A 12534-nucleotide genomic window follows, 5' to 3' on the forward strand; every position below is an offset into this window, starting at 1 on the left:
TGTCATCACATGACCTTCTGACTCCAACAGCCCTGCCTCCACATTCTTCTGATTGGTCACCAAACATATGCAGACTGACATGCGTTGCCTTCCCGTGCCACTGAGAAATAAAGCACTCTCTTCAACATCACCCGAACGGACAGGGCGCCTCCTATTACTTAGCATTGTCCATATCAGGCAGAGAGTTTAGCAGTCTGTAGCGTTAAACAGGGTAACAAGAGGTTGCTGAGAATCACTGCTAATTGTACAGCTAAATCCCTTCATAACACTTCTTAAGTTATTAAGTGGAATATATTGTCACTTTAAAATTGGAAATTGTGAGCTGGTCCAATCATGGCAGCATATTTGACAACACATTCGGGAGGTGATTTGAATTTCCAGCTCTGTTATATAAATATATTTCAAGTTCTCTGGCACACGGTCATACTGCTAAGCGCCAGGAATGGCTGCCTTGTTTTATTTACTTCCTCAATCTGACAATTTAACTTTGTTTTTATTCGCCTTTATTTATGGTGAGAGTGAGTCAGTGAGTAAGATGTTTAAACTAACTGTGGCGTGTTATTAAGACATAAGTTAAACTGAGGAAAAATGTGTGTAAAATCGAAGTTTTCATGAAATCATAGGCCAGGTGTGGCCCCAGCAGTCTTTTTTGTAATTGTAATATGATTTAAACTTGGATTATATCCTTGGATTTATGACCACAGTGCATTCAGAAATGGAGAGATTTTCCAACGTTCTTTGAGATTTTGGACAGGATAACTTTGCAAGAATTCACGTTACAGGTGGGGCAACCTCTGGTCAACAAATCAGATGAGACTATTCCGTTAAATACAGAACGATGAAGGGAATAATTGCACCTTTTACAACCTCAGGAACATGCAAATCAGCCAGTCTACAGCTAGTGCAGTAGTTTTGAAGATTAATAACTATAGTAGTGTTGGAAAATGGCAGACAGGTTGCACACAGTAAGGTGCCACAACCAGCAATCTGTTTTAGTGATGTTCATTGAGGGCAGATATTGGCAAGGGCACCAAGGAGAGGTCCCCTGGTCTTGTTTTGAATTAGAGCCAGCGTCTTGTATGCCGGGGACAGCCAAAAAAACCAAACTATCCAGGTGATAATATCTGGCGGTGTCTTTTCCTTTAGGCAATACTTTCCTCTACTCCTCTCCTGAAGTTATTGACTCCTGCCATGGGTACAGGACAACCACAGTGCATCAACAGGCTATTTGATGACATGCATCAAATAGCAAATAGATGTAAGCGCTGTAGTCCTGCTACATCCAGCCATGAATGGTGGTGGACAATTGAACAACTCACTGAAGGAGGAGTCTCCAAAAAAAGGTGCCCTGCAGATTAGTGCAAAAGACACGGCTGAAGCATTCACGACAATCTTCAGCCAGAGGTTCGAGTGGATGATCCATCTTGGTCTCCTCCTGAGGTCCCCAGCATCACAAATGTCAGTCTTCAGCCAATACGATTCACTCCACATGATATCAAGAAATGGTTGAAAGCACTTGTATACTGAAAAGGCAATGGGCCCTGACAATATTCTGGCAATAATACTGAAGGCTTGTGCTCCAGAACGGGATGCACCTATATCCAAGCTATGCCAGTTCAGCTGCAACACTGGCATCTACCCGGCAATGTGGAAAACTGCTCAGGTATGTCCTGTACACCAGAAACAGGACAATCCAACCCAGCCAAGTATAGATGGAGGGGCTCATCAACAGAGCTATTAAGTGGCACTTGCTAACGATAACAATAATAATCTTTATCAGTGTCACAAGTAGGCTTACATTAACACTGCAATGAAGTTACTGTGAAAATCCCCTAGTCGCAACACTACAGCGCCTGTTTGGTACACTGAGGGAGAATTCAGAATGTCCAATTTACCTAACAAGCACATCTTTTGTGGAAGGAAACCGGAGTACCCAGAGGAAACCTGTGCAGACTCTGCACAGACAGTGTCCCGAAGCCAGGAAACGAACCTGGGACCCTGGAGCTGTGAAGCAACTGTGCTAACCACTGTGCTACCATTCCACAAGAATCTGGATCTAGTTTCCCTTTCTAACTCAGCAGGGATTAGCCAATTGTGACATTCCTATTTGTTTTCTGAAGAATGGTTTCTGTGATTTTGAAACATAATGAATATAATAAAATGCAAGACCGATAGGCAACCACATAATGGCTGGAAGTTGGATCATGCCAAAAGTGGGCTGAGATGTGGGTACAGTGCACACTGCATGTGACTAAAGAGACCCGGAGCTGAAATATGCAATTTGAGACGCTGTTCTCATTGGTAATTTACCAGCAAACTGGGAGCACCAGTCATGGCCGTAGAGACAACTTGCCGGCCGCGGGACCAGTGAGAGGGGAGAGGAGAGAAAGCCACCTATGCCGGCAGAGGTCCTGTTGTGGGTCTAGCTTGGTGAGGTGGAGATGTCCAACATTGATCACGAGGACTCTGCAGTTTTAATGTCTGAGGGCAATAGGTTCTGCTGCTGTGTAACTGAGAAAATTGACGGCATCATTATCTGTCTGAAAAAAACAGTTGGTAACTTTGCATGATTCAGGCACCAGGGAGGAAAGGCATATAACATCCTTGAAGAATTTGATTAATGTCACTCTAAAATCTCTGCTGGGAGATGATTGGCAGGACTAGAAGGTCAACAGTCGGAGGTCAATATTGGTAAACTAAGTCATCCCTTTACTGTTACTTTTTTGATGGTCTTAAAACCTCCATCGTTTCCCCGTCAAGCCGTGCATTCCACATGCTAAATACTTGCCTGCTTAAACAAATTTCCCTTCATGTCAGCTTTTGTTTTTTGCCATTCAATGAAATCAGTGTTCCCCGGTTCTTGAGCCTTCAACCAATAGGAACAATTTCTCCTTCCCTTGTCTGCCGAGGCCCCTCAGTCCGTTGAACACCTCTACCAAATCCCCTCTCCATCTTTAAGAGAACAAGTCCAGTGGCTCCAATCTATCCGTGTAAGTGAAGTCCTGCAATCATTCTCATGAATCTTTTCTGAACCCTCTGAAATGCCTTCAGGTTCTTCCTACTGCGCAGTGCCCAGAATTGAGGCTGAAGAAGCATTTTATAAAGGGCCACCATAATGTCCTTGCTTTTGTATGTGGTCATTCTGGTAGGTGCCCGTACCAATGCCCGTAACCGTGCAGTGGTACCTGGTCCATGTAGGCAATGGAGCTCTCAAGCAACACCCTACAACTCCAAGAGACGGAGCTAAGGCCAAATCAATTCAAAGATGGTACAACACAGAAATGTTTTCTGTTACTATTTCAGAGTGATGACAGAGAATTGAGTAGTAATCAATTCCTTCTTGTTTTGATTATATGGACATTTGTTACTCTTGGGGACTTCACTCAACCCATAGCAGAGCCTCTCCTTGCTCTCAGCAGAGATGCCCTCTTGGGCCGATCTGGGATGCTCCATCAAATGTAATGAAATCTCCAGCCCCACAGCCCTCGGAGATATCTGAACCCATTTAGTTCTGGCGTTTTAAGCTATCCTGATTTCAGTCACTCCGCCATAAGTCGCAATGACTTCAGTTTCCCAGGCCAAAAGCTCTGGATAACCCTCCCTACACCTCTCTGCCTCTCCACCTTACTTTCCTCCGTTAAGGCACTCCTTAAAACCTACCTCCTTGACCAAACGTTTGGTCGTTTACCCATGTACCTCCTATGTGGGTCAGTGTCATGTTTTGTTTTAAAGTGTTGTTGTGAAGCACATTGGATGGTTATTACCTTAAAGTTGCTTTATAAATATAAGATGTCATTGTATGAGCCACTATTTGGAACCAACTCTCTTCTGAAACCTCGTTTAAATAGCTAGTATTTATCAACGAGCACAAATGTGACTTTTTTTGGGAAGGAAATCAGCGCCAAATCTGTTGATTAAACCATGAGGCTCCACTGTCTCAGTTCTACTATAGGTTATGCATTTTCCTAGTTTGGCTCCAATTGAGGATTGTTCCTTTATACAATAATAGCCTGAAAAGCTCCAGTTAATGTGGGTGAAACACCTGTAAAATAAAATGGAAACGTAATTTGGAAATCTGAAAAAGACTCTCGGGGCAAAAGGTTAATAAAGGAAGATTATCAATTATAGCCTGAATTCATAATCCGTTCAACAAGGCTTAGGTTTCTCAATCAGCAACTAATGCCGATAAACATAGAATCCATTTGCCAAAGTACAGTAATCGTGTACCAGGATTTCCATGGACCTCATTGAAAGAGGGGCTAATTGGTTCTGCCAGACAATTACTTCTGCAACAGAATATTGTTTTCATCATTAAAATCATTGTTCAAATATTTAGAGATGAGCTTTTGCTTATTGTAACATTAACTTGTTAGTAAACTGGATGTTCAATGGAACAAAACAGGAAGTTCCCCAAATCAGGCCCAGCTTGTTCAGATTATATTTTTTCAGACTGACCAATATAAGTTGCCCAGTTAATGAATTGAAAACAAACTGTTGTTCTGCCTTGTTCTCAATTATTGTACAGTTATTGAAGAGCTGTTGACGACACGGACATATAAAAAGCATATCTCGTCCCAAATGGATGTGGATTTATGACATCCTTAAAGAATAACTCTGTTACTGGGGCCCAATTACACTTCATTTATCAGTCTTTTCCCTTCATCCTGGTCCAACTGACATGTAGAAAAGAATTGGTGAAAATAGAATTGAGAGGAAGGGGTAGGTTTGGGGCTGGGTCAGTGGTAGCAGAAGGAAATGCAGCTTGTAATTTCCGGTAAGTAATATTCCCTCATCTCAAAGAGTATTTAACATTTTAAAAAAAACATCAGCTATATATGGAACATTTTGAGGAGATTATACTAAATGTTGAGGGTGCTTATTCCTGGAGTATTTAACATTTACGATACACATCACAGAGTAATAATTATCTCTGTATGAAACATTTACAGTATGTCCAACGCTGGAGTGTTTGACTTTCATCATATTTTCTCCTGTTGGTAGATCAGTGCACTAAAGACAAATGGAGGCTGATGAAAGAAAGGGTGACTCTGTGCAGGTGATCCATCATTGTTCAGACATGCTGTTATGTCGGGCAGTTAGTTTGGTTTACAGTCAGTTACAAGATTAATTACTCATTGTTTAATTCTTTGCGGCTGAATCAAATTGTCGATTGGTTCTGAAGCATATACAACAGTGCCTTTCCCAGCGCCGCTATGCATAGTGTTCTCATCCGATGTTCCCCTTCTGTCACAAGGTGATTTCCCTGATTGCTTTTGTCCCAAAGGCTCTCTTACTTGTCTTCCTGTAAACTGATGCTGACAGTGCAATGAAAGATTCTGTTCCTCCCAGGGGAATAATAACAGCAATTAATTTAATTCATAATCATTTTGTATATTATGTATGGAACACCAGCTGGCTGAGGGAATGTTGGAAGGTATTAGCACCTGGTTTCAGGAGAGACTTAAAATCCCTTTCTAGTGGTCTACAGTGTCAGATTGTGTAAATCACTGGCCACAAACTGGGACTGTTTGCAAATTACTGACCCAATCTTGGAACAATCGACATACACTTTGTTATTGGCCTGAATCATTAATTACGTTACCATCAGGATACTTTGCTTCAATTTAAAAAAAACAGCTTTTCAGGAAGGTGTTTAAATAGATGACAGATCTTACCTGGCAGCATTGAGAATATTCAGCATTCTAAACAATGAAATTCTCAATACTCAGTTCATGTGTTCTGAAGGCAAACACTTACAGAAGCCACGTGGATACCAGGGTGTCTCTAGAAGGCAGATAGTTTGGGAGCAATTGGAAAGTAAGAATGTCTTCACAGTGCGCGTTGGTGGTTGCCTGACCTTTCTCTTTAGAATTTATTGTTACTTATTCTTAGGATGTGGCTGACACTGGCAAGGCTGCAGTTATTGCTCTGAGGGTGTTCAGAGTCAACCAGGTTGGTGTGGGCCTGGAGTCACATATAGATCAAATCAACTGAAAATGGCAGATTCCTGTCCTTAAAGGGCATGTGTGGTTGAGCTGGGTTTTTATGATTATCCGTTTGCTTTCCTGATGATCTTTTCTGGTGCTGGTCCACAAATGGCCAGATTTCATGAATCCATTTGATCTATTTCCTATAGTTGGATTTAAGCCCAATGCTTTGGGCTGCTTACCCAGTTTATCACCATGGCACTGCTGTGCCCTGGGGAACATTGCAAGACTCTGGATGAATCACCATTGGGCATCTCTGAACTGAAGAGAAACTTGATACCTGCAAGACACTACCTTGTAGGGCCAGTGACATATTTTAGCCAGAATGGGTGCTTGACTTCAATTTGGTTGTTGGAGGATAGTGTGAAATGTATTTGTTTTCAGTGGGAGCTGCAAACTCCAGTGAAACAGTCTTCAAAGACTGGTTACATTGGTAGCTGTGCAGGATAACATAACTGCATAGTGCCATTACCACATTTTCCATAAGTATTGCAAATACACTTAGAAACAATAATAGGTTAATTTTCACAGTAACTTCATTGCAGTGTTAATGTTAAGCCGACTTGTGACAATAATAAAGATTATTATTATTAGACTTAAAAGTGAAAGAGCAAAACTGCTCGCTGCACAATTCTTGGATGGTCAATACAATGTAGATTATCCCTGGCTGTTTTCTAGAATTTGGTATTCCATATAATGGGATTGATCAGGAAACCATATGATATGTATGGCAGGATCAGGTTTGTGTCTAGCTGGAGTTAGATGAAAAAACAGGCTTCTGTCCTTGTGTATGAATCATAGAATTATAGAACTTACAGTGCAGAAGGAGGCCATTCGCCCCATAGAGTCTGCACTGGCCCTTGGTAAGAGCACCCCACCCAAGCCCAGCCTCCACCCCTTCCCTGTCACCCCACCCAACCTTTTTGAACACGGAAGGGCAATTTAGCATGGCCAATCCACCTAACCCGCACATCTTTGGGCTGTGGAAGGAAACCGGAGCACCCGGAGGAAACCCACGCACACACGGGGAGGACGTGCAGACTCCACACATACAGTGACCCAAGCTGGGAATCGAACCTGGGACCCTGGAGCAGTGAAGCAACTGTGCTGAGCACTGTGCTACCGTATGCCGATGGCTAGCACTGTTGCTTCACAGCTGCAGAGTCCCAGGTTTGATTCCCGGCTTGGGTCATTGTCTGTGTGGAGTCTGCACGTTCTCCCCGTGTCTGAGTGGGTTTCCTCCGGGTGCTCCGGTTTCCACCCACATGTCCCGAAAGATGTGCTGTTAGGTAATTTGGACATTCCGAATTCTCCCTCTGTGTTCCCAAACAGGTGCTGGAATGTGGCGACGAGGGGTTTTTCACAGTAACTTCATTGCAGTGTTAATGTAAGCCTACTTGTGACAATAAAGATTATTATAATATTATTACTATTATAGATGATAACCAAGCACATCATTAAAGTTAACTTTCACATCCGTTTTTTTTTTGGTGCGCACAGATTTCAATTTACTGTTAGATCAAGATGAGGGATCACACCTCCCTTCCAGTCCTGTGCAGTTGCCAAATCCACTATCTGTCATGGTGCAAGGCTGTAAAGATAAGGCATGCTCCAAGTTTGATCTCCGCTGGTCTGTCTGGGTTGGAGGATCTCAACTTTAGGCAGCCACCGAGGTCTCAAACTGACTTCAGTGGCTTTGTATCGAGCAATCAGAGAGTGTTCCTATTGCTAATTGGTAACCCTAACCCATGTTGAAAAGAACATAAGAAACAGGAGCAGGAGTGAAGGCAAAATCCCGCTGATGCTGGAAATCTGAAATGAAAAAGAAAGTGCTGGGAAAACACAGCAGGTCTGGCAGCAACTGTGGAGAGAGAAACAGGGTTAACATTTTGTGTCCGTATGACTTTTCCTCAGAGCAGGAATGGGCCCTTCGACCCCTCGAGCCTGCTCCGCCATTCAATAAGATCATGGTCGATCGAATAGTGGCCGTAATGCCACTTTCCTGCCTATTCCCAGACCCCCAAAATCTGCCTCACTCAACCTTTGAGTATATTCAATGACCCGGCTTCCGTTGGTCTTTGGGGAAGAGAATTCCAAACGCTAATGACCCGCTGAGAGAAGACATTCCTCCTCACCTCATATTAAATGGGCAACCCTTTTATTTTGTGCGACACTTGCCTGTGCTGCCCCTACACTCACACAGACCAAGCACTGGAACGCAGAACAGTGTCTCTGGAACCATATCAAGGTACAAAGGAAAATAAGACAATACATAGAGAATGAAGAGAGGGGTAACAAGGGTAAATACACTGGAACCATGAGGATTGCAACTGTCTGGTTTAGCTGTTTGGCGATATAATTCCTCATGCTGTTTCCTCTCTCCTCCCACATAGGATATGAGAAAACATGTGATGATGACCCTGCTGGATGCGGAACAGTCATACGTAGAGTCTCTCCGAACACTCATACAGGTAGGTGTGTTTGTAAGATAGTGTGTGTATTTTTGTGAACATAGCTGGATTGAAATGGATGGCATTTTGAACAATGGGTTTTGTTGAATGTGCAATCAGCTCAGCTGCCACCCTGAGCTATTTGAGGTGAGAGGGAGGGACTGAGGCTTCTCGTCTGTGAACCTGCCAGTGGGACAATTGTAACCAGCTTGTGAGGCCTGTCTAGTCACCCAGTCTCACCCTTCTTGCTCTGGGGAATTTTGAAGCTGCAACCAAGGTGTTAATACAAGATGATCAATTAATCTCGCACAAGCGCCTTTCATTGGTAACTTTGCTAATTAAATAAAGGGCTCATAATCTGTCTCAGCTGTGCATCCTATCTAATCTGGGAATACTCAGAATCCTGGGATTTAGCTGGCCCTTTGTTCAACCTCACAGTGCAATGCACCAATGGCCCAAGAGGCCCTCGGAGAACTCACCGGCTGACTTCTTCCTCATTTACATTGCTTGCTGCTCAGTTGCTTCATGTTGTAAGATGGCGATGCTGAGGTATCAGTTCAGGACCTGCTTGACCCCTCGCTGTGCGAGGGTGGCAATTCCTCCCAAGATCCTGGTGGAGCATGATGCTGAAGTTTCCCTCACTCCATGATCTCTCAATTCTTCATCACTAATCCCTGACCCCATTGTCATCGCAGATGTGCCTTTGAGCCAGGTGGATCTTGACCCACCCCATCTTGCGGCCTCTGGCATTGTGTGACTGAGAAACCCTCACACCACACCCCCTCCTGCCATGAGACCTCTGAATGCCCGCCCACTACCTTTTCCCCACCCATGGGCTGGAGTTGCCTCCCCAGACAGAGTAAGCCACCTGCAGCCCACGAGCATGCTTGAGATGACCCCTGTGCTGTTATGCCCATTCCTTGCGGACAATTTGCTGGGCACGACTGAATGCTATGCCCTTCCCCTGCCCTCCCCATTCCTGCAGTGAGGCAAGGGGATTCTTGGCAAGATAAGCAATGAAAAGTGAAGTTCACCAGCCTCCCATTCTGGCCCCGAGTCACAGGTTGCATTCTGTTAGAGACTTTCTCCCCATTCAGGCGAACCCTCTTGTCATGCCTTTGGCCACTTACCCTGTTCCTGAGTTGGGATCCCTCCCTGTAGCCAACTGAACCCGCAATGCCGCGAGTGCTGCGCGATGTAAGGTAGGCAAACGAGCCTAGAAGTCCCAAGCAATGTATCGCCAGCCGTACGTCATTTTTATAGCATTTTGAAATGCATTGACCTAATTGCACGCCGACGTGCCCTATTGATCGAACTTTGGGGGGTGATCCTGGCAAGCATTCTTTTTAATTAAAATGTGTGACATTTGATTTGATTTATTATTGTCACATGTATTAGTATACAGTGAAAAGTATTGTTTCTTGCATGCTGTACAAACAATGCATACCTTACATAGGGAAGGAAGGAGAGACTGCAGAATATAATGTTACAGTTATAGCAAGGTGTAGAGAAAAGATCAACTTAATACGAGGTAGGTCCATTCAAAAGTCTGATGGCAGTAGGGAAGAAGCTGTTCTTGAGTCGGTTGGTACGTGATCTCAAACTTTGGTATCTTTTTCCTGACGGAAGAAGGTGGAAGAGAGTATGTCCGGGGTGCATGGGGTCTTTAATTATGTTGGCTGCCTTTCTGAGGCAGTGGGAATTATAGACAGAGTCAATGGATGGGAGGCTGGTTTGCGTGATGGACTGGGCTACATTCACGACCTTTTTTAGTTTCTTGCGGTCTTGGGCAGAGCAGGCTCCATACCAAGCCGTGATACAACCAGAAAGAATGCTTTCTATGGTGCATCTGTAGAAGTTGGTGAGGGTCGTAGCTGACATGCCAAATTTCCTTATTCTTCTGACATTGAAATTTATGCAGTAGCTGTTCTTGACGTTGCACAGTGGGATAAACACCCACCACTGGAAGCTTGATGGCACTATTACAAACTAGTCCTATGATGGCATAAAACCGATTTTTATGCTCTCACGAGATTTTCCCCTCATGGCTGCCGTGGACAGGAGTGGAAAATCTCGGCTAACAGCAGAACTGACGCATGCAAGAAATCCTATCCAGTTTGACTTCCTCACAATCCGTACTGTGGAAATGACTGAACTCGGAGCTGTAAAAGGTAATCCACCACTATATGAGAGGCTCTTCTTTGTTAGAACTGAAAGAAAAACTCCACATCCTGTAGCACTTGAGTCGAGAAAAGCGAAGGCCGGAAGATGCCTTCAATAGACGTGTTTGAAATTACAGAGGGGTTTGAGAGGGTAAACCTTAGAATAAAATCCCAACAGTGCAGAAGGAGGCTATTCGGCCCATCGAGCCTGCACCAACCACCCTACCTCGGCCTACTGCCCCACCCTATCCCCGTAGCCCTACCTGCACATCTTTGGACACAAAGGGGAAATTTAGCATGGCCAATCACCTAACCACATCTTTGGACTGTAAGGGGAAATCGGAGCACCCAGAGGAAACCCACACAGACACCGGGAGAACGTGCAAACTCCACACAATCACCCAAGATGGGAATTGAACCCGAGTTCCTGGCGCTGTGAGGCAGCAATGCTAACTGTGCCACCGTGCCATCCCTAGACGTGGGGAATATGTTTCCATTTGTGAGAGAATCTAAAACCAGGGGACAGAACTAGAGTTGTAAATGTACTGGAGGACAGATATTGATAAATCCAGTCAGAAATTCAAGTGAGACTTCTTTACTCTGAAGCAAATAGCATTGACGCAATTAAGGGGAAGCCTATTATGTTCATGAGGGAGATAAGAGAGGGTTGGATGAAATATGGTGAGAACAGATTTGTGTAGAGCACACACTAGCTCAGCGGAATGTTTACGTGCTTCAAGTTATGTGCAGTTCAATTCAGAATTTGATTCAAATATGTTTTACTGAAATTATCGAGAATACCTGATACATAGGGACACAATAATTAGGAGCTCCTTGCTGCCTCATTCAATAAGCTCATGGCTGATTGTGGCCTTCACTCCACTTTCCTGTCTGCCACTCCCCAGAATCCTCTTTGATCAAAAGCCTATCCAATGTAGCCTTGAATATATTCAATGACTCAGTCTGCACTGCTTGATGAGGTAGAGCGTTCCACAGTCTAATAGCTCTCATAGAAAAAATTCTCCTCATCGTAGTCTCAAATGGGAGACACCAATTTTTTGTAATGTATTTTTTATTAGGTTTTTAAATTTTTTTTACAAATAAAGTGAACAAAAAACACTTTCAATGCAAAACAGGTACAGCACAGCAAGGATAATCCAAGTAATTATAGGCCGGTGAGCCTTACGTCAGTGGTAGGGAAATTGTTGGAGAGGATTGTTCGAGACAGGATTTACTACCACTTGGAAATAAGCGGGCGTATTAGCGAGGCGCAGCATGGTTTTGTGAAGGGGAGGTCGTGTCTCGCTAACTTGATCGAGTTTTTCGAGGAAGTGACGAAGTTAGGCAGTCCATGGCAAAGAGATCTTCTTTTTAAGGGCAGAAGAATCACAACCACAATAGTTCCAAGAGGACATTCCTCAACCAAGGTGGGGACCCGTAGGGCTAATCCTACAGCCATACTGTCATTACCCTCAGGAGACAACTTCCTCAATAAGGAGGAGAAGAAAAAAGCTAACAAGGGAATGGGAACCAAATGACCCTTCCGCACTTTGAACCACACATGAAGACCTGCACCCTCCACCCATTTCCTCGAAATGACACTACTTGGTTCTGGCATGAATAAAGAGAGGATATAATAAGTAAAGAGGATAGATAATTGGCACACAGCAAAGCTACCACAATAATAATAAAAGTACCCGATTCACTCAGGGACAAGAAAAATGCATTCATTACGGGGGCGATTCTCCGAGCCCTGCGCCGGGCCAGAGAATCGGCACAACCGCGCCACGATGCCCGATGCCGCCGCGCGATTCTCCGAGGTGCGGAGAATCGGCGCCATTTGCGCCGGCGCGTTTGGCGCCGATACAAAAGAGCCCCGCCGGCGCCGTTCACCCCTGGTCGCTGTCGGGGGGGTGGCCTGGGGGGGGGGGGGGG

General features: G+C 44.4%; 1 protein-coding gene across 1 annotated transcript in view; it reads left to right on the top strand.

The window, feature by feature from the left end:
* Positions 1-12534, top strand: part of LOC140391997 (rho guanine nucleotide exchange factor 17-like) — a 570574-nt gene that overhangs the window by 303635 nt on the left and 254405 nt on the right. The window contains exon 2 of the mRNA XM_072477120.1: positions 8381-8458. Coding sequence (XP_072333221.1) covers positions 8381-8458 — 78 coding nt within the window. The remainder of the gene's footprint in view (positions 1-8380; positions 8459-12534) is intronic.

The sequence above is a fragment of the Scyliorhinus torazame genome, chromosome 15, assembly GCF_047496885.1.
Source record: "Scyliorhinus torazame isolate Kashiwa2021f chromosome 15, sScyTor2.1, whole genome shotgun sequence".
NCBI lineage: Eukaryota > Metazoa > Chordata > Chondrichthyes > Carcharhiniformes > Scyliorhinidae > Scyliorhinus > Scyliorhinus torazame.